The sequence below is a fragment of the Glycine soja genome, chromosome 8, assembly GCF_004193775.1.
Source record: "Glycine soja cultivar W05 chromosome 8, ASM419377v2, whole genome shotgun sequence".
NCBI classification, from domain to species: domain Eukaryota; kingdom Viridiplantae; phylum Streptophyta; class Magnoliopsida; order Fabales; family Fabaceae; genus Glycine; species Glycine soja.
The window spans coordinates 7,647,704-7,669,869 of record NC_041009.1 but is presented as its reverse complement, the minus strand read 5'-3'; the positions used below and the strand labels follow the sequence as shown (position 1 = coordinate 7,669,869).

At 33.6% G+C, this 22,166-nt stretch overlaps 3 protein-coding genes across 8 annotated transcripts; 1 reads left to right on the top strand and 2 right to left on the bottom strand.

Annotated features, from left to right (window-relative positions):
* Nucleotides 1–1,203: 1,203 nt before the first annotated feature.
* On the bottom strand, nt 1,204–10,412 carry LOC114421584. 5 transcript variants are annotated; one of them, XM_028387590.1, is made up of 8 exons: nt 10,280–10,412; nt 9,559–9,808; nt 8,764–8,887; nt 7,527–7,873; nt 5,651–7,424; nt 4,534–4,781; nt 1,818–1,957; nt 1,204–1,608 (listed from the first exon to the last, which is right to left on the bottom strand). In XM_028387590.1, exons 1-7 carry the CDS (start codon nt 10,333–10,335, stop codon nt 1,901–1,903), a joined length of 2,856 nt encoding a protein of 951 aa, XP_028243391.1. In that variant the 5' UTR covers nt 10,336–10,412; the 3' UTR covers nt 1,204–1,608; nt 1,818–1,900. The 5 variants fall into 5 exon arrangements, with proteins under 5 accessions (XP_028243391.1, XP_028243390.1, XP_028243392.1 ...); XM_028387589.1 differs by having other exon boundaries at nt 1,847–1,957; XM_028387591.1 differs by having other exon boundaries at nt 1,847–1,954.
* A 695-nt stretch (nt 10,413–11,107) lies between these two features.
* LOC114420885 (CBL-interacting protein kinase 23-like) lies at nt 11,108–18,628 on the bottom strand. The gene is made up of 16 exons (XM_028386597.1): nt 18,374–18,628; nt 17,666–17,731; nt 17,465–17,539; nt 17,253–17,360; nt 17,035–17,115; nt 16,871–16,924; nt 16,635–16,766; nt 16,252–16,341; nt 16,011–16,103; nt 15,767–15,901; nt 15,017–15,136; nt 14,843–14,902; nt 14,679–14,753; nt 14,509–14,587; nt 11,219–11,280; nt 11,108–11,122 (listed from the first exon to the last, which is right to left on the bottom strand). The coding sequence occupies exons 1-16, from the start codon at nt 18,626–18,628 to the stop codon at nt 11,108–11,110; spliced, it is 1,500 nt and encodes a 499-aa protein (XP_028242398.1).
* Nucleotides 18,629–20,332: 1,704 nt separating this feature from the next.
* LOC114424674 (DEAD-box ATP-dependent RNA helicase 1-like) lies at nt 20,333–22,082 on the top strand. Of its 2 annotated transcripts, none has more exons than XR_003669052.1 (3): nt 20,333–20,473; nt 20,550–21,249; nt 21,776–21,876. XR_003669052.1 is itself a non-coding variant. In XM_028391534.1 (3 exons), the coding sequence occupies exons 1-3, from the start codon at nt 20,370–20,372 to the stop codon at nt 21,855–21,857; spliced, it is 714 nt and encodes a 237-aa protein (XP_028247335.1). In that variant the 5' UTR covers nt 20,333–20,369; the 3' UTR covers nt 21,858–22,082. The 2 variants fall into 2 exon arrangements, 1 of the variants encoding a protein (XP_028247335.1); XM_028391534.1 differs by having other exon boundaries at nt 20,550–21,077; nt 21,776–22,082.
* The last annotated feature ends 84 nt before the right edge of the window (nt 22,083–22,166 follow it).

The following is a 22,166-nucleotide window of genomic DNA, read 5'->3' as shown; positions in this document are numbered from 1 at the left end:
CATGTAAATGCAATTACTATAAATTATTGAAAAAAAACTTATAACTACAATGTTTCAAATTCAATGCAATTATAAAATTAATTTGGATGCCTTTGGATTAAAGGAAGGAGATAATGGAAAGAATAGATTCCGCTGTAACTGCACAAAATTAGGGTTCTAGTACAGTGCTTTGCTTGCATCAAAATGCGTTATCTCCAGGCAATTTTTTCTATCTGTTTATATAATATATAAAGTGTGTGTTTGGACACACATAAAATGCATATGTTATACGATAAATAATGTCAAACAGGGAAAATAATGAATGTGGATTCTCTGCAATCCCTTTTGTAACTACATGATTACTTTAGAGTTTAATTTTAATATGCTATCAATATAAAATATTTACAATGTCAACTAATTAAAAATCTTTGTTACCAATTGGCAGAAAGGGATAAAAGAGAAGATTTTCATAACAAAGTGTGACTCATGCCAATTGGAGGACCTCTTACTCATCTCTTAGCAGTTCCAAATTATCAAACAGCTTTTATAATTAGAACGTTATGGTTGATCGCTACAAAAGTAATCCCTTTTTAACTTTTTATAATTTTCAACTTCCAGAAGTATCACAAATATACACATGCCCACAAGGGAACGATTATCCTGTGCTACGATGTCAGTCTGAATTTTACATTTTATTATAAAAGTGGTTCACTTTACAAAATTAAAAGGAAAGGCAAAGTTGGTTATCTTACATCTAATTGACTTTTATTTGAATTATTTCTCAATCAGCACAAGGTCTCGTAAAACTTTCAATTATAATGTCAAGGAATTTAACTTAATTGGTTAATTCAGTTGGTATTATAAATCCCCAACATTGTCTTTAATTCTCACATATTAAAAAAAACAAAAAAAAAAAAAACTTTCAACTATAACTATATCTAGTTTAAATGGAGAAAAGAGTCCTGCAAGAGTTTCGGCATAAGTGCTGTGGCTTTGAATCAGGCTTTTGGGCTTATCAGTTGGCATCCCCAGGGGTGCAATTAAAAGTGAAGGATGGATAATGGGAAGAGAAGCCGAGAGAAAAGTCAGAAAAGAGTGTAAAAGCAACGAACGGCTCGTGCAACTGGCGTTGTAGACGGAAAATAGGAGTGATATGTCATGCCATTGCGGGATGACATGTTCATGTTTGTTTTGAATTTGACATATATGATCACCTCAGTAATGAAATGACGAAATTCACATTTATTCAGTAGTAAAAATGTACACCACTAGAAATTTAAACAGAACGAAATTTTTTTAAAGAAAATTCTAATTAACACGTTACAAAACCTAGACACAATTCTGCCATAAAAGGAATTTCCAGTATTTACAACTTTCAATTTAATGCTCAAATTACAGACAAGTTTTTGAAGTAAATAAATAGTTTGATAAAAACTATTATTGATTGGCAACACAGAATAATGCAAGATCCCCCGCTCTGCTGAACAACCGGTTTCCCTTGTGGCATTAGCATGTGCAAAAGCCGGGAGAAAAGTAACATTTCTGCTAAAATCTCACTGAGTTTTAGCAAGGGAAACTGAAAAATGCAAGAATACCACGTATAGCTTGGTCCAATACGCCTCTACAATCCTACATAAGTTAGGACAACAAAAGAGTTAGAGAAAGCAGGGCAATGCACAAGTTTGAGTAGAAAAAAGTAAAGAAGGGTTCTTCCACCTTCGATTTAAGGTGAGTAAAGTTTATGAGAAACTTTAATTTAAATTTCTGAGTGGATACATCCTTACTTTTCTCATTTCACATGCTTAGCCAAATCTATAATGTAAAGTAACAACACTCACTTGTTTAAGATATAACTTTAGCCACTTACAAGGAAATGGAAACTACCCAATACTCAAACAAAATCTTAGAGTTGATCATGGCTTCAGCTCATAGAGTGGTTGCGAAAGAGTTTTTGACCAGGTGCTTGCTGGTCATTCTGCTGCAACAGATTCAAGCCAGAGAAAATGTACACAAATTATTCGATGTAGGGTACAAACATTTATGGATTAATTTAATTACAGAAACAAACAACATATGAAGAATTTATTACAAACACAGGTGTCCGTGTCTACAAGGATCAATTATGCCATAAGGCTCTATCAAATCATCAATAAATTCTTTTAAAGCAAGATATTGTGTATTGTTTTCTCCAAAAGTTTTCTGTCTTCCTCAGGTCCTCTCCACTTTTGGTTGGGATGTCTTCCATTTTACCTTCTCCAAAAGACTGATTTTAACTTATACCTAAACTAATTTTAAATTATAGGCGAAACTTATTTCATTTTTTCTTCTTTTATAAGTGCTTACGGAAAAGCTTGTCCAAACAGGATCTTAATGCATATCATAAGAATAAAAAATACATACACATTTTTCGATAAACTGAGAGAGAACAGAGAAGAAAAAGAAGAAGAAAGCTGATATTATTATTGATCTGAAAAAGTTAGTTAGGGTTAGTTACAATTGAGGTATTTATAGACCTCTATACAGCTTAACTAACCATAACTAATTCTAACTAATAATCCTACCTAAATTCTAAATAACTGATCCTATTGAGATGCAATTAGAAAGGTCCTTGCACTCCCTGAATTACTGACTAACACTAGATGGGTGCTGTTAGCAAAAGCTAACAGCCCTTACTGTAGTTATTTATCACTGGATGGGTGCTGTTAGCTTGTCCTTACAATCAATATACAAAACTGTTTTCACAGTTATACATTTACATACACTGATAACTCAAACTTAAGGGGGAGAGTTTTCATTGGAAACACTCTTCACATTGAGTTTGCCTCTAAGAGCTTCAAATCTTGATGCAGACAGAGGTTTAGTTAGAACATCAGGTACACTGATCCAGAGCTGGAATATGAACAATTGAGAGCTGCTTGACCAAAATCTTTTCCCTCACAAAAAACATATCAATCTCCATATGTTTTGTTCGACTGTGAAAAACTGGATTGTGAGGAATAGAAACAACACTCTGAATATCACAGAATATTGCAGGAGTAGTGAAAGAAACTTGTAACTCTGTCAGCAAAGTATGAATCCAAGTCAATTCAGTAGAAGTCTGAGTTATGCTGTGATATTCAGCTTCGGTACTAGATCTGACAGTAACCTTTTGTTTGCGAGACTACCAAGAGACTAAGTTTGGGCCAAGAAAAATAGCAGTCCGGCAGTCCCTGAGGTAGAGCGCCTGTCATCCACATCAGAAGCTCAATCAGGCATCATAGAGTGCTCGAATGGGATTTTAACAAAAGCAGGCTGCAGAAGAAGACCATGAAACAGAGTACCTATGAGATATCTTAGAATCCTTTGCACCACTGTTTCTGTACATTGTCCATATACTTCTTCTGCATCTATCACTCACCCTATGCAAACAAGGTCTAAATCTGGTATTCACAATCCTAGACTACACCCTTCACTTTTTCTCAATCATTCTGAGCCTAAAACTGTGAAACAAGCTCTGGCAAACAAAGATTGGCTCACTACTATGCAGCAAGAGCCTTGCTGAAAAATCATACTTGGGACTTAGTATCATTACCTCCCAAACCTGATACGAATGATTGGAACCTAGGACTCTTGACAACACGGACTTCGAAAGCGTAGACTGCAGCCAAACAAGAAGCGTTTGGTCTTGAACTTCCCAGGTTTCGTACTCTGGGTTGACGCGATCAGCAATGCGATCGTCCTCGGTGAGATAACGAGGTGGAACAACTAGATTAACAACAAATCGCTGCAACTTGTGCAATTTGATCACTGGTTCGACATGTTGTCGCCAGTGAAGATAATTCAAATCATCAAGGTTTTCTGCAATAGAGTTAGGAAACGACTGAGAAATCAGATTTGAAGGAGCGGAAGCCATGAAAGTACTGAACAGGACCTTGCGAAAATACAGCGATAACGAAAAAATGACTCTAGATACCATTTTTGATAAACTGAGAGAGAATAGAGAAGAAAAAGAAGAAGAAAGCTGATATTATTGATTTGAAAAAGTTAGTTAGAGTTACTTACAATTGAAGTATTTATAGACCTCTACACAGCTGTACTAACCATAACTGATTCTAACTAATCCTAACCGAATTCTAACTAACTGATCCTATTGAGATGCAGTTAGAAAGGTCCTTACACTCCCTGAATTACTGACTGACACTAGATGGGTGCTGTTAGCAAAAGCTAACAGCCCTTACAATCAATATACAAAATTGTTTTCACAGTTATACATTTACATACACTGATACACATGGAAGTTGGTAAAGAAAATCTCAGTTTGTCACCTAAAGGAACCTAAAAAAATCTTCACATCCATCAAACAAAGTGGGCATCCACAACATGGGCAAGAGAAATGTATTGGCCTAGTCTAGTCACATTGTATCAATAAAAAGCAGTTTGTAGAAGAAACTCAAACTTCCAAAAGAATAAAATGAAATAAATTCATGGCAATCTGCTCATGTCATGCATCTATCTAAACAAAATTTACAATAAGGCAAAAATGGAAAAAACAAATGTCGAGTGAGACAGACAAACCTTGTACAGGGATGCAGCAGATTCAGATGGTACTGTTGGAATTGCATTGTGCCCCAGCGACAAAGCATCCAAAGCATCTAACGTCAGCTGCCAACCACAAAGGGCAATTGCATCACTACTTGTGCTTGGAACAGAACTAGCACAGCCAGCAGCAGCAACATTGCCATTAACCCAAGGGCAACATTGATTGTGATGCACAATAGGATCAAACTCTGCAGCTTCATAATTACTCTCTCCTTTTGGAGGGCCTAAAGAATTGCTCAATGTCAGTAGCTATGCTCCAAAAATATGTACAACTAATGAATGAAGTGCAACAGGAGTATAGGACCATTGAAGAAATAGAATATCCATTTTCAGTTTGATGCTAGATGAAAAGTAGCAACAACAGTATATATATACTCCTATACTATAAATTAGAATAGATAATTGGAGAGTGATACTCTTGCTCTATCTACTCTCTCTCGCTTAGACACTTGACATTCCCATTCCCGCTCCTCTCTTTTGGAGGTGCATTTCACATACTATTTTGGCAACTAGCCAAAAAATTTGTTTCTCAACAACTCAGCTATCTAAAACTTCCCTCCTTTTATCTTATATATTTGGTTCTCAATGACAATGGTGAAATTTTTAAAAGCAACCTGGTTTTCACTTTTTCAAAGATTTGTAAAGGAAATGGTGGAGACCAAAACAATTGTGTTCACCATCTCCTATACAAATATTTGGGAATAGGAAATAAAAAAATAAAGTGGCATTTCACTAATTATTTCTGAAAACAGAAAATGTTTTCTCAAATAAACAGACCCTAAGTTTCATGGTAACATTTCAACAATAACAACAACAAAAAAAACTTTGCCCACTAGGTGAAGCTCACTACATGGATCATGCAACACAAATATATTCTGTCATGAACCAAGTCTTCAAAATTTATTTAGATCCAAGTCTTTTTATTTGTCTCACCCAGAGTTTTTTCTTAGTCTTTCTCACTTCTAATTATTGGACTGCCTCCATAATCCACTCTTTTTATTGGGATTTCCATTGATTTTCACTCACATGACCAAACCACTAAAGGGTAACAAGAAAAAAAAATTCAAGACCATTAAAAGTACAGAGGTAATACCTATCCCATTTGCAATGGCAAAATCTGATTCAGGGAGAGCACTATTGTTGGCAAATGATGATTTATCACGCTTCATGATCTCTTCCTTAGTATTTTCACAACCAGAGTAAATATTAGCATTACAAGAACGAGAAGGGTGACTACTATTAGCAGGTAGAAGATTGCAGTTTTGACTAATCTTTTCACCACTTTCAACAGATTCTGTAGAGCAGCCAATTTTTGACCCACTGTCTGTTCTTCCTGCAGAGTGAGACATCATCTCCTGGCTATCACCAATAGGATCTTCCCTGTTCATATCAGGGATAATCTCATCCATTAGACCTGGATCTGGAACAGACTCACCTGTCTGTCCCTGGTTTTCAGCATCTTCTACTCTCTGTTCCATTTCACCAACAACACTATCAGCTCTGTGCACATATATATCAGCCCCGTGGATTTCAGCTTCATGACTAGCACACATTCCAACACTCCCTCCACTGATGCCCAAACTGATTCCATCACGAGCCTGAGCAGTCACAGTTTCTGCATTGAAAAGTTCTTCCCCATAGTTTGTACTACTGACACCCACATCACCACGGGCAACTTCAGTAGCTGTTTGTAAGCAAGTGCTTTGCTGAGCTTGATTGCTGTTATTCAGTTCAGATGTTTCATTCATGTCCACATTGCCATACATGCTAGAGGAGGGGAAATGAACATCATCAAGGTCTCCAGGGTAGTTTTCAACACTTTCCATAGAATCACCATTCACACTATGACATATTGTGTCCATTGCAATGACAGATGATGCACGGGTTGAGTCTCTAGCTGATTGGATACCCATTGGGAGGTCACTACCTTGACGGTATGAAGAAACTCGATTTCCAGTAATGTAAGCCTCTAAACCCATTGAATGACTCGGACCGGCACCAGATGAGTCTCTTTGTTGAGGTGAACAATATGTGTCGAAAATATCAGAGTCACGTGCACGTTTTGAAGGACCAGCTGAATATTGTCCACCATCTGTAACTTCATCACCATCACGATCAATGACAGTTCCTTCAACACTATCAGCCTGCTGCTGCAGCCTAAGAACAGGCCGGTTATCTGAGCTTCCACCTTTTTCAAGATTTCTCTTACGAGAGCTTGGCCCACGTGATTCATATGAAGCTGCACGATCACCAATCTCGCTCCCTGAAGGCTGGCCAATCATTAAATCCCTTCCCATATCCTCATGAGTATATTCAGATGTTGCTGTCCTGCCCAAAGGAGTAAAAGGAAAACCCCCTGCCATGGAAAGATTTAAATCTAAATCTGTGTTCGCCAACAATTTCCCCTCATTCGTTGTTGCAACTTCGTCACGGTCTTCAGTCTGATCTTTCTCTGTATCATCAGCTGCAATCCAACCACTGATTCCACTAGCAGCACTCGCTCCACGAGTCAATCCTATTTTTTTACTAGTATCAGGAATATCTATACTGTTAGATGCAAAACGAGCAGGACGAGGAACTGTCAGAAAATCTGAAATTCTAACTGTAGCGCCACATAAGCTACAATCAAGCAAAGGTGACCTAGAGTCAAGTCTAGGCTCCTTAAGAGGCGCCTTGGCCTTTCTGGCATCCAATTTAGTAGAAGCAGAAACTGCCTTTGACCCGGGATCTTGAGTAAGATGAAGTTGAGTCTTGCTTGGGCCAAAAGAATATCCATTTCTTTCAGATTGGGCAGAGTGTTCTTCACAATCTTGAACATTTAAACGCCAGCTTGATTCCCACCCACAAAGGCTTATAAGCTTCTGTGCCTGCCAAAAGGAAGATACATTAATAGAAAATAAGCATGTAACAGAGTAGCAACAAAAGTATTAGCAAGACATTAAAAAGTAAAAAAAAAGAAAAACACTTACGCGAGAGTATAAACAGTATGCCTCATCTTGAGCATTTTCAAGGTCAGATACAATGTCTGGTTTGATATCTACTTCTCCTGACATAAAATTCTGAGACTGTGATAGAAAGCGTTCAATTTGCGGGCCACGAGAAACAGACATCAACTCAATTGCAGAGATGGCTACCACAGGAAGGCTGTGAAATTGTACGAGTCCATCACATCTATCCTTGTAGCCCCCAATTAATGCAGATGGAGGAGTTGGAGGGAACTGCACTAAGCTTTCAGGACAGCTGTTTCCTTTCCAAAGGCAATTAACTTTATGACCCGAATCCAGCTGCCTGGCAAAGGATTCGTTGGCATTTTGAGCTTTGGACATGACAATAAGAAAACAAGTTAAAAACAACAGATGAATATAATCAGCAACAACAGAGAACTCCTTTAGCCTAGTTACTGGATACAGTTTGCTTGAAAGCAAGATCAAAATAAGATTATATTTTTCTAACTCTTTGAAGAAAAAATATATATAAAAAGATCTCAAATGATTTGAACAGAATAAGAGTTGCTTAGATATCAAGAGTAATAACTTATCTTGTATGCACAACTTACATACTGTCCCTTTATTTTTATTTTTTGTAAGCTCTTGCTATACAATACCCTATAGGAACCTTGAAACTAAGTGGTACAAGTAAAAATTGCATCCATTATTATTATACTTACATGCAAACTAGTCTTACATATAAAAAATAACACACATACCCTCCATGGCCCAGTAACAAACATGAGCTGGACACCCTAGAGAAATAAAAAATATAATATTTTCCCCATAAAATATTTCAGACGAATTGTCAAACTAATATGTATTAAATCTCATTTCATAGACAACAAATTATACAACATTTAGCTACACATTTTTAAACATATTAAACTTCACCTTGGCAGCATCATTGTTTTCTATACACTAAGTGAGGAAGGACTATATTTATGTTTGGGGATTTAAATGTTAACAATTGACAGTAGTTCTATTAAAGTAAAGCTACAATTGTGATTTTCATCCTATAATTTTCTCAAAAAAATCCCTCTTCTACATCTGCTCTGTATATAAGGTACCTCAATAAAGCACAACTTTTAACATCCATGATCTGCATGAAAGCATTGCCTGTTCTTATAATTTCTACCTCCAGTTATTAACATGCCACATTTTAGAGAAAACATAAAGTAGCCAAAAGTACTTAGATTACAAATTTGCAATCACCAACCTTCAGCTAATGTCCAAGATGGCAATGCTGTAAAACTCAGGCAAGAACCACATGACTCGCAAGCAATTTTGTCTACACCATTATTCATCCAGCCTTTCTGAGCACAAGCCAATGAACTGATGATCTGGAAGAAATTAAAGAGGACATGTGATCCCTGGAGACTGCATCATATCTACTTAGAAGATTTGGGGTGGCAAGTGTAACATATTAACTATACATACTCAATAGCTAAAGCTTATGCCCTAACAGATCAACATATCCTTGGACAACTACTTCATGCAAATGTAACAGATCCCAGATTTAAATGAATTCAGTAGAGAAATAAGTAGAAAATTCACATCACTGAACACATTCAGCTGGATCCACACTTAGTGTCAAAGCTTTGAGTGTTACTAACCACCCAAATGTACCAAAAATATAAATAACTGCACAATGCCTCCAAAGTTCAGCTGCCATTATTAGATAACAGGCTGTAAGTACTAAGTAGAACCAAGGTTTAAATTTATGGTCAAAAAGTGATACATGATACCGATTTTGTTTACATTGTATAACAATGGAAGTTCCTATCATAATCTATAAGGGTAATCATTACAAGTTTAAAACAAGCATATGCATTCTTGACTTCAGACATACAAGATGCAACTCTTTGTCATCTAGGCCTACAGGATATCATTATTAAGATATTGAAGCATAAGTGAATCAGTAACATACTACCCACAAGGAAAAGATGGACGAAAATGTAAATATACACATGTGGCTGTAATATAATTAGGGAAAACCATGGTCAGTTCAAACCTGAGGCTTCCCAAGCCAATTTGAAGGAATAAATGTAGCCAAACGTCTTAATAAATCTCCTCTTTCCCAAGGTCTACATGAAGATCTTGAAGAACCAAAAGCAGAACCACCAGCACTTGTGCTCAATGAAGTCCATGGTGGTTGTGAACCAACACATGAGAGAGAAGCCGCTTTAGAGACTTGTCCATGACTTGACCCATCTATGCTGCCAACATTCATTGGAACAGCTGGGGATGATGCCCCAGCAGAACTGATAAAATTATGAATAATTTGTCAATTGAAAGGGTCTAATAAACAACATAATAAATAGACAAAACAATTGAGTGTCTTATAAAAATATCACAATTTATCATACTGCTATACAACCAGCTACATACTGTGGTAGTGAATGCTAGGCTTTAGATGGACAAGAGAAAAACGTAGGAACAGCATAAATGAGTATATTAAGATGGAAGAGTGACCACAAAAAAAAAAGGACAGGATGTGAAATAATTGTATAGGGAGAGATATTAGTGTGACATCTATCAAGCACGACACCGCATTTTTTTTGTTAATTAGATCCAAATCTCGAGGTGCAGGAGCAACAACAGCAAATAGTATTGCGTTTTACTGATCAATTGAAGTTGAAATCGCAAGTACACGGCGAAACCCTAATTTGGGAAGAATTGAATTCAACGCTTGCGAGGAAGAGAGAGAGAGAGAAGAAAGCAGTAGTTAGTACCTGGCAGCAGGTGTTGGATCAACGGTGCCTCCGGAGCTGATAACCTCTTCTCTCATTCTCGAATTCCGAAGCAAATGAAAGTGAAAATGAGGAGTGACTGGGAAATGGGAATGCCAGCTTCGCGCATATAAGCAAGTGTCAGAGCGCGTGGACTCCACTGCGAATACGAATATTATTTTACGATGCCAATGCCTGCGCCTGCATTATTTTTATCAAACCAATGTAATAATGTTAAATCTTTCTCTAACAATTTTTTATTAACTTTTTTACTCCTTATTAAATAAAAATATTAAATACAATTGTATTTTAAAATTTAAAAATATAAATAAATAAAAATATTATCATTGTTAAATAGTGTTGAAATTACATATTTTAAGTATAATATAAAATGAATTATTTATTAATAATAAAAAATTAATTTTATTACAAGAAAATAAATTTTAAGAAAATATAGTCTATAAAATGAGTGAGTTTTGATTTTTAATTTTTTTATCTCTTTATAAAATGAGTAAATTTCTGTTTTTGGTTCCTATAAAAAAGTTATTTAATATTCATCCTCCAAAATTTGGAATGCTATTTTCCCCCTAAAATTCATTTTAAGATATACTTCCCATCACACTTACAGCATACAGCATATTAGAGGTTTTGTTTTTTTCTTTCAATGATCACACATTCAGACTGAAGTTAAAACCTAGCTGACCCTAGTCCCTAGGAGCTAGAGCACATTAGAAGTTTAAATTAAGAGCACATAATACTTACCAAAAAGATAAAAACCATTGCACAGAAAAAAGTAAGATTCAGGACAACATATTATTTAATATTCATCCTCTAAATTTTGGAACGCTACAAGGAAAATCATTTATTACAAGAAAAACACAAGGGGAGAAAAGGATTCAGCATCAAAACATATCTTTGTTCATTAAGGTTTATAGAACTTACCTTGTCAAATTTCTCATTATCGCCACCGGCCTTTCGAATCTCAACCGCGTGAAAGGGAGGGTCTACCTCAGAGATCATTAGAAAGTAATAACTTAAATCTTCAAACTGAAAAACATGTACCTTAGTGGATATTTGAGTCTAGCCTTTTCCCCTTCAATCCTCAACTGAGATGCAGAATAAGAAATATTATCAGAAGTAGAAACTTAATTGATAGCAAGTTGTGATTATTACTGCTACAAATTAGGCACTGACAAGGGTTCTGGCTAAGTTACAGGTGCTAAAGGTCCTGCATCTTGTCCCTCCCCAACAAATTTATTTGAATCAAGCACATTGACATCAAGGATAGAACTCAAAGCTCTGCTGAGAAATATTTAACCAAGATCTAGCAGGTTGATGCTCATTCTTGAACCATTCATCCTTCCACGATCTCATCAATTGTAATCTGATGTTTCATGCCATCAAAAAAGTGATAATATTGTAATCTTTATTTTCTTCTTTCTCAAATTTAAAAATCATCAAGAATGGAGATTAAATTAGAAATCACACGGCTTACAATCGTAACTTGTAAAGAAAGAGAAGAAAAATCATAACTTTTAATATCTAATTTTTCGACTCAACAATACTGTTCACTACCGCTTCCATATCAACATATTACAACACACATTTATCACATTTATCACATTTATACACCCAAGTTTTGTATTAATAATATAAACAAAAAAAAGTATAGAATATAGATGAATGAAATGAGAATAGAAAAGTGATCGAGCACACACAACACGTCTTCTTCAATTTTCTTTCTTCTTGATTGCAATCCTAATTAGCCTCGTTCTTTGAAAACTTTCTTGCAAAGGTCAAGAATTAAAACAACAAAATCTTCTTGTTGATGGAAGTCAAGAATTAAAACAACAAAATCTTCTTGTTGATGGAAGTCAAGAATCAAATTAAGGACACTATAGTTTTCGCAGGAAAGTGGATTCAATAGGAGAGGTTTGCACTGCACGCAGAATATATATAGACTTAAAATATCTATGGTTGTTAGTTAGTTATGATTGGTTATTACGTACAGACTAATTATCAAAATTATTAATTAATTACGACACTTTTTTTTAAAATAGAAAATAGCTAGCTATTAATTAATTATCAAAACTATTAACTAATTATCAGACTAATTAATTGCGTACAGACTATATAATGTGATGAATTACAATTCAAATTAGGGATAAGTATTACATTTAATGTTCAACTACTATGTCTCGAAGACTTGAGCTGAATTGTATTTCAAAGAGAAAAAACGTGCAATAAAAAGAGGATAAATTGTAATTTTGATTTTTTATAATTTTAATTAATTATATTAATATTATTTTATATGTATTATTAGTCAAGAAATGTAGTATCATTTTATAATAACTTTTATCTAAGAGAAAAAAGTGTATATAATAAAAATAAATATATAAAAATTAGTATATAAATAAAAATAAAATATTTATTGGTGGATATACCAATGCAGAGAAGTTATATTTTTTTTTGTAAGAGTTATATAATAAAAAAATTAAAATGGACTCAGAATTTTGCTAAAGAAACTAATTTTGTTATAAATATTAAAATATAAGTTGAAAAGTGACTTGAAATGTGATAACATTTATTATGTATAAGAGTAATATTTAATTTTTATATAATAATATTTACACATAAGTTAGTGATTCATGTTTAATAATTAACGAATGGAGCAACTAGTAATAATTAAATAATAAGATTAGTTATATATTTTTATCTCCCTGTAATTTTAATTTGGTTTCTTTTGTTTTATTGTGTACATTTAGTCCCTTAAATTTTAAAATTAAGTCATTTGTATTGTGGTTATATTAGTTGACCATTTATTCACCATTTTTTTCCCTTAATAATGTTGATTATGATGTCGCGGAATATTGGTGCCGTGGCAAGTGACATGCGATTCTTGTATACTTTTTAATGTTGACTATATTAAAGTCATTTAATATATTTATGTAAAAATTAAAAAGAAGAAATGTATTTGAGAATCCCTGGCTGAAGAATAGAGAGGGTTTTCTTTTATGATTAAAAAGAAAAATTGACTATTAAATCTTATTATGAATTATTAATATTAAAATATGTTATTGATGTAAATTTTTTCATAAGTCACATAATTTTTTTTAAGTAGTCTTATATTTTAATCATTTATACATGATTGTATCGTCAGGTATATATACTTATCTCACCCTTAAATAAAAAAATTTATCTTACTAGATATGTCTCATGCGGATGTGTTATATTGAAATAATAATTTCAGAATTTAAAATATTGATATTATAATAAGTAAAATTTACTAGTCATGGTTGGATTGTACTTTCAAGGTGATTTTACTTCCAATCATCAAATCATTTGTTTATAATTACGATTCAATGAAAGGGGAGCTAAACAAATATAAGATCGATACAAAGTTGGTGTCTAAAAGCTAAATTTTAATAAAGCATAACAGATCGAGTCAATGATCCCAAAGGAATTCTGATAGTGTCAAGAGAATGTTCAAAAAGTAACCATAACAAAATCTCTCAGCAAACCTGCCTTAGGCGCAAATATATGTGACACACAATTACTTACGTCGCCTCGTATGAAGTTGTATTCTTGAAGTTAATGTTGATGTTGTTGTATTCGCACCTGCATCTAAAATTGAAACAAATTAAACAGCACATTAGAATTCCAAATAAAGAAAAAATAATAATTTTGAAATCAAGTATAGGAAATTAAGTCCTTAAAAAGAACTTAAAAGAAGGGACACTAGCTAAGAAAATAAAGAAACAAAAAAAGCCATCTTCATCTTTTAACCAACCAAAACAATTTCATAGCTCTTCTGCCACTTTCTACACTCCATGCATGTATAAAGGCAGATTCAGTACATTTTGAGCACCTAAAAACTATCTTTATAATCCTGCAAAGTAATTTTGTATTTTGTTCATTTGTATGATTAAACTTTGAGTATATACAGTTTTTTTATAATACCGATCGAACGTTTTCATGCAGCCAGCTTTAGTACCAAAACAATTTCATTCTACTCATCTGAGGGCATCAACAAAGGCCAGAGTAGCAGAAGAAAAGTATAAATGCATGTTTATTTGAATTTATTTTGAAGAAATAATTACCATTTTATATAACCTCAAAATACTTAAATGTAGAAACAGTTATTTAACTGAAAAAAATAAGGTTCAAAACAATACACTACCACCTAAACCACTTAAAGCACCATGACTTATATACCAAATTAAGTAACTAACCATCTGTTTCTGTATCTATAGGTTCTGCTCTCCCTTTCCAAATAAAATCTGACAACGCAGCATATATATGCTTGCAGAACTGTAAACACAATTTAAAAAAGCCTTAAATAGAAAATAGTTTGTTATAAGAAAAATGTATCCTAGTCCATTAAGGTTTATATAGAGCTCACGTTATGAAATTCCAGAACATCTCCTTCAGCCTTCCGAAGCTCAACCATGTGAAAGGGTTGTGCTATCTCGGAAATCTGAAAAACATAATTTAAAAAATCATTAATTAGAAAGTAGTAACATCCCTCACTAGTAACTTAAATCTTCAACTGAAAAACATATGTACCTTAATGAATATAGCAAGATGACCTTTGCGTCTAGCATTTGCCCCTCCTTCAATACTCATCTAAGATGTGCATAATATAAGAAATTAATACTGGCTATGTTGCAAGTAATGTTATTATTTTGAAATTTGGATGCATGCGTGTGCTAGAGACAAGAATAAGCATAATTCTTTTACCCGAAAACTGTTTATCCTCTTAACATCAAATCCCATAATCCCAGCAACACGCTCAATTCCATCAATTATCTCATCCACGGGATTTTGGGATATGAAGCTTGTTTCCCTTTTATGTTGTACCTAGGTGTCAAAAATCAACCAATCTTTAGCAAATGGTCTTGAACAAATTCCGTCACATAAAATTTGAGAGAAGATTTATTTATGTTCAATAGTGTCACAAATAAACAGAGTCTATTACAATAGTGTCAAAACTCAAAACTCAAAAGGAAAACTTGAATGAGAGTTTTTTCTTTTTCATGTGAATGACTTGAACTTTATTATAGTATACACAGTTATATCCATTTCAGGGATTGATTAAACTAAATACAGTAAAGTCTATAATCTGTTTTCCTGTTCTATTTACATAAGGTTTAATCAATTTAATTTAAGAAGTCTTTAAAAGATATTTAAATTTACTTTTTTCCATTATCCTTAATCCATTCAACATCAATTTATCATGCTATTACAAATTTAAGTACTTGGTCTTACTCTCTCCATGTGATTCTCTTAATGTGACACGTGTTAAATTCATATTTTTCTACTCTTTATTTAGTTATTTATATTAATTAATCAAAGGAGATTTTTACTTTCCTTTCTCTAGTATCTTTAGTCAACTCTTAAATTTTTTAAAATTTATATTTTAAAAACTGTATTTAACTATGTCAAGACTTTTGAAAGACTTCTAACTAAATTGAAGGACTCTCTGTATACCAGCTGGTTTAAAAGCTTTCCAATAATAAGGTAGTAGCCCAGAAATGTATTCAAAATCTCAAACGCATTCATGACTGGCACTGGTGGTGCTGAAGACCCTGCTCCATGCACCTTAGCAACACGCTTTTGTGAATCCTGTGCACCAAATTAGGCACATTGACATCAAGGTTAGAATCATTAATCATATCCAAAGCTCTGATAAGCAATATTTAATCAGGATAAAAGTTAGAGCAAAAGTTCTTACATGACCAAAAGTAAAATTTTGCCTGTAAAATCTAGGAGGCTCATAATTCTCCATGAACCATTCATTCTCAAAGATCTCATTCATTGTAATCCGCTGTTTCATGCGATAAGAAAGGCGATATAGTAAGATATGTTAATTTCGTGAGATGAATTAGGGAAAGAAAGAATATTTGCCAAAAACCATATTACTAACATGGCTCAACCAAATTAGTAAACAATAATATAACATGTCAAGTACTTACTGTAGTAGGATTGGGATCAAGGATTCTCCTAATCAGTGCTACTAAACTTGCAGAGAAAAATGAGGGACAGATGAAGTCAGCCTGGAGAATCTACAAGTCACAGTAAATTTAGAAACATTATGAGGAAGGATTCAATTAGTTAAAAATGACAAGTCAGCAACAAAAGAAAGATAAATGAACCATTACAACTTAATAGGGAGAGTTCTTACTGAAATTGTTTCAATTTTATCTTGAGTTTTTTTATTGATTGTACTTACTTGTACATATATAAAGCACTATACATGCTCGTGATAGAATATATTACTTAGATATCATATGTTCCAGAACATATATATGTGTTATGGCAATCAACAGTAGCATCAAAAACATTTATTAAGAATCACCTGTCTAATTTTAGTATTGCGATCGTCATATACATTTGTGAAGGGCACATCACCAGCAACTAAATGAAACAGAATAGCACCACATGACCATATATCAGCCTTTTCACCCTCATAGCCCCGGTTCCTTATCACCTATATATATCACAAGAGAAATTAATTAAGCAGTAATCTTATTACAGAGAAACTGAATTTGTATTGAAGTTTAAGAAATAAATAAAAGGTAGTAATATATATACCTCTGGGGCTTTATAATCAAGCGCACCACATGCTGAGTGAAGCAGCCCATCTTGCTAATATTAATTTGTTAACAATAAGAGATAATAAATTACCAGCTGAACATATATATATAAATGCCCTTTTAATTTTTTGAAAGATTAGTCACCAATATAGTATAACTCACTCTAGCTTGTTGAGGCAGTGCAGTCATTCCAAAATCTGACACTTTAAGCACTCCATCAGCAGCAAGCAACAAATTTGACGGCTGTAATATATACAGTAATCAATAAAAGGCAGTAAAATTAATAATGTTAATTAACTAGCTCTCTCTTTTTGCCCAATGGGAAACAAAGGAAAGGAACAACATATTAATTAATGATACACCTCATATATATCACTCACATTCAGGTCTCTATGGATAACACCTCTACTGTGACAGTAATCCACAGCACATATAAGCTGATGAAAATACTGTCTAGCTTGGGTTTCTGACATTCCCGAAGTTCGTCCCTGTAGGGGTGAGGAGAAGTTTTGAAAATGTTGGGTTGTAAAGAGGCAATACTAATATTAATTCTGATCCCAATATTACAAAGGTAAAAGTAAAAGTGTCTTACAATTTTATCAAGCAGTGTTGCACCACCAACTACAAGTTCCATTACAATATACACCCTTGTCGTGGTAGCCATCACCTACACATGCAGGAATATTGCATGCATATATATATATATAAGGGAAATTTAAAGATTAGTAATAAACCATGCAAAGGTCAAAGGTAACTTATGCGTGGAAGCAATATAATCAATATTCCTTTTAACCTCAATTATACGCACGACATTAGGGTGTGATCTAAGCATTGTCATTGCTGATATTTCTCGTTCAAGCTGTATAACGGTGAACAACAAAAAATATTAGTATATGGTATGCTTCAAAGACTGAATAAAAATGTATTTTACATGGATTAGTTTAATTAATGTAAACGAGAAATGAATGTGCCTCTTAAACATTATTGATTATTCTAATTAATCACTCTTGGTATCACTAAGAAATTACAAGTATACTATTGTTTAACGGTTAATACTCATTATCAACTTTGTGAATAAATGGGTCATATTGACTTTCCATTTGATATCTTCATTATATTGATTATTTTCCAAATTTGAAAAGCAACAATTAATATAGAGACTAATAACTATAGAGATCATACACAGCTTACAATTGTAGTTTGTAAAGGAAGAGAAAACTAATCTTAATTTATCATATATATCTTCCACTCGTTAATTATATTTTCTACGCAATTTCTTTTTCTTTTGATCATTCTTCTCTGCCAAGGTATGAATATTAATACATATATATCACTTTCTTTTCCCACTCACCTATACATTAATTAACCTTACGTTACTAGCTTGAAGCATGAATACATCCCGCAAGATCGAGAGGTATGTACGAAATAATATATTAAAAATGAAGATGAAAGTTTTGTATGTATAAAAATGAAATGAGAGAAGAGAGAATTGTGAAGTGACCGCGATTTTCATTCGTTTCTTGACAGATTTTTTCTTTCCGTCAATGAATTCCTTGTCGAAAATTTTGATGGCCACGCCGTGTCCGGTGGTAACGTCACTTGCAAGCTTCACAATGGCGGAACTTCCGAAACCCAGCGCCCAGTATAAATGGTATTTTCTTCCCAGAATACGGGAATCATTAGGTCTAGGTTCAGGTTCAGCACTTCTGCTACAGCTACCATGTTCATAAACTGATGGAATTTTCTCGTTCTCCATCTTCTTCTTCTTCTTCTTCTTGCACTACTCTCTTTGTTTCTTGCAGAAAGAACGCCTTTCTTCTTTTTTCTCTGTAGTTTCTTTCTTTCACCACCTTGCACTACTCTCTTTGTTTCTTGCAGAAAGAACGCGGTTAAACTAACACCAACTTAACTCATCACAACTATAACTAACAATTAACGGAATCACACTGATTAAATAGCCGATTAACTACGGACTACGGCTCCATTAAATAAATGTACCGTGCACCCCATAAAAATTAAGTACAGCATAAATAAAAAAAAGGTAGTATTTATTTAATAGAACGCGAGATTAATTACATGTTATTTACATTATTATAAGGAGTAACTGTGATAATTAATTTCTTCACAAACGTGATTATTTTTTTTAAAATGACAATATATAAACCCAACATTATAGAGTCATTATGGTTAATCAATTCTTATTAGATGCATTAATATATATATATATATATATATATATTCTTATTAAATATTAAATTGTTAATATCATTGATTTTACTAATATTTAAAAAATATTTAATTAAGTGATTGAGAATTAAATCTTGATTGATTCTTAAATATAAAATAAATCATGTTAAAAAGAGAATATTTTTTTATATGATATCAAAAAGTTATTTTGGGTATATTGAACTTACATATTACAACAAATTAAAAAATAATAGATGAACAGAGATAGGATAATACTTGAATAACGCATTTGTATATATAACTCATTCATTATGGTATTAGCTTAGAGAGTCAATTATGGTTAGGAAGTAGTTGATAATTGGTAATGGCTGTTAGTAGATAGTTAGTCTTGTAATAGATCTCTAGTTATACTTGTTAGTAGTTAGTTAGACTTGTAACTAACTTTCTGTATGTATAAAAAAGTTGTACTACTAGCTAAACCAGATTGAAGCAATAATTTCATTGAAGTTAATTGTTTTTCTAAATTTCCTTTCTTCTTCCTCACAAAACTCTTTTATGTTTCGGCTCATTTTCTTCATGCTTCCATTCAATTTTATGGCATGGATTACTTGCTAAATTGTAAATGCATATAACATTGACCGTGTGGATCATTGACATTAATTAGTTTTATATTAATGAATGATCTTAAGTTTAAATATTCATTGAAGGGGGAATTATGTAATAGCCTTTGCTCTAGTAGAATTACACTTCGTAAGGGATATGTTAAAAAATAGTAAAAAAAAAAAAGAAAGAGAAAAAGGCAAAAAAAAGAAAGGAAAAGAGACAGAGTACCACGCTCTCAGCTAACACTACCACTTAAGTATATGTATATGACGAGTATTAAATTCATATTTTATAATTTGTGGAAGTAAATTTTCTATATTATTTTAAATTTTTAATATATTATTAATTATTTACTCTAGATTTTAATAAATATATGACAGCAAATGAAGCTATATCCATGCATTATTCATAATAATAATAATGTAAAGTTTTACATTATCATTTAATTAATTATTATCATTTGAATGATTTTAAAATAATTATTTTAAAAGTAAACCAATATTTTAACACATACATTGCATAACTCTTCTTCTCTAGTAATAATCATCTGAGATGCATAATAAGAATTATTATTATTATTATTGGTAGAAATTAACATTGACAAGTATAAAAAAAAGAGATGATTTATGTGCAGCCCAACATCAAATAAAAGATTTGGTAATTGTTGGTTAGTTGCTAAACGAAAGGGTTTAGGGTTTTTGGAAAGAATGGAGCAGCCAAGTGTGGCGGTTCTGCCATGGATGCGTCACCCTGTCGACATCACTCGCTGTCAAGAACTCCCCGTCTGTAGTGTTCCTTTGATGGAACGCAGGTACTCCTCCACCCATTAATTTCAATTTCAATTTCGCTATCTCATCTCAAATTGATTAATTTCACTTCACAACTAGGTTACAGTCGGTACTGGAGGAGAACATGGGAATCTCGAAGCTGTTCCCGGTTCAAGTCGCACTTTGGCAAGAAACGGTTGGATCAGGTGACTTTGAGCGAGACCTTTGCATAAACTCGCCCACCGAAAGTGGCAAAACCTTGGCTTATGCTCTTCCCATCGTTCAAAACTTGTCCACCAACACCAGTGACCGCCTCTTTGCTTTGGTTGTAGTTCCCACTCGTGACCTTGCTTTGCAGGTTAAGCGCGTCTTCGATGCCCTTGCATCACCGCTGGGTCTCCACATTGGCTTGGCTGCTGGTCAATCTTCGCTTCGCCACGAGCTTTCTAGCCTCATTTATCTACCTGGAGAAGACGACGGTCCAGATCCTGGTTTTTTGTCTCCTTTGTGGTTCCAAAGCAAGGTCAACATATTGGTAGCGACCCCTGGAAGGCTAATGGACCATGTCAACAAGTTGTCGTTGAAGCATCTTCGTTATCTCGTGGTTGACGAAGCAGATCGATTGCTACGCGAGGACTACCAGTCTTGGTTACCTACTGTGCTTAAATTGACCCAGTTTAGGCTTGCAAAGATAGTTTTATCTGTTATATTAACTCTGGACCCAGGAAGACTTGCTTAACTTAATTTGCATCACCCTTTATTCCTGAGTGCTGGAAAAATGCGTTATCGGCTCCTAGAATATTTGGAATGTTTCAAACTGGTATATGACATTGCATAGGGTTTTTTGTTTCTTTTAATTTACAGATGGTGTGATTGAGATATGATTTTGAGCCTTTTTCACCGTAAATTTGTCATGCTATTATATAGCTAGCTAGTTTTATTTAATTCTTTATTAATTTGAAATTTTATAGTTTCTACCAAAAAAGTTCCTCGGTGCTATGCTATTTATAATTTTATTGTTTTATAGATCTGTGAAAGAAAGGTCAAACCCTTGTATTTGGTTGCCCTTTTGAAATCCCTAGGAAAAGAAAAATGCATAGTTTTTACAAGATCTGTAGAATCAACACATCATCTCTGCAAATTGCTGAATTGTTTTGGTGATCTGAAAATAGGTATCAAGGAGTTTTCTGGTCTAAAACATCAGCTGGTAAAAATATACATTTTGATTCTCTCTAAACAAATAGTAAATGTTTTAAACTTTGTGTTGAATGCTCTCTCCTTGTAGACTTGACATTATGCAAAACTTGTTCTGAAAGAACTTTTTCATCTTTGTGTCTTTGCTCTAGGTTCAAATCTATTGTCCAAGATCCCGTGAAAGTGGTGAATAGGACGAAAGTGCGAGGTGTGGGCCGAGGAGCATGGATCTGAATGTGTTGGCCTAGGAGGGAGGTTCAATAATGTGGTGTGGGTCGATAAAGGCTAGGTTCGTGATGGTGGCACTACTTGGTGGAAGGGTTTCTCAGATTTGGTTCTATGGTGGAGAGGAGGGAAAGAAGGCCCTTTGATCTAGATTTGGAGTGAGCAAGACAATAAAGAGAGAGATAAAGAGTTGTGAAAGAATTATATTTTATTATTATCTAAATTATTTTAAAATATTTTTTGACAGTTTTTAATCCCTAACGAACAATAAGAAAATTTAATAACTTAATAATAAAACTAATGACACATCATCATTTA

Excerpts from the sequence above, each read along its gene's own strand:
- LOC114421584 (XM_028387590.1), bottom strand. The coding sequence starts at position 10,335 with ATGAGAGAAGAGGTTATCAGCTCCGGAGGCACCGTTGATCCAACACCT. Across the intron at positions 9,809-10,279 it reads GATCCAACACCTGCTGCCAG|TTCTGCTGGGGCATCATCCC; the intron begins GTACTAACTACT and ends TAATTTTATCAG. Across the intron at positions 8,888-9,558 it reads ATTGGCTTGGGAAGCCTCAG|ATCATCAGTTCATTGGCTTG; the intron begins GTTTGAACTGAC and ends AATTTCTTCCAG.
- LOC114420885 (XM_028386597.1), bottom strand. The coding sequence starts at position 18,628 with ATGGAGAACGAGAAAATTCCATCAGTTTATGAACATGGTAGCTGTAGC. Across the intron at positions 17,361-17,464 it reads CAACACTGCTTGATAAAATT|GGACGAACTTCGGGAATGTC; the intron begins GTAAGACACTTT and ends TCACCCCTACAG. Across the intron at positions 16,925-17,034 it reads CACTGCCTCAACAAGCTAGA|CAAGATGGGCTGCTTCACTC; the intron begins GTGAGTTATACT and ends AATTAATATTAG.
- LOC114424674 (XM_028391534.1), top strand. The coding sequence starts at position 20,370 with ATGGAGCAGCCAAGTGTGGCGGTTCTGCCATGGATGCGTCACCCTGTC. Across the intron at positions 20,474-20,549 it reads GTTCCTTTGATGGAACGCAG|GTTACAGTCGGTACTGGAGG; the intron begins GTACTCCTCCAC and ends CTTCACAACTAG. Across the intron at positions 21,078-21,775 it reads CGCGAGGACTACCAGTCTTG|GTTCAAATCTATTGTCCAAG; the intron begins GTTACCTACTGT and ends TCTTTGCTCTAG.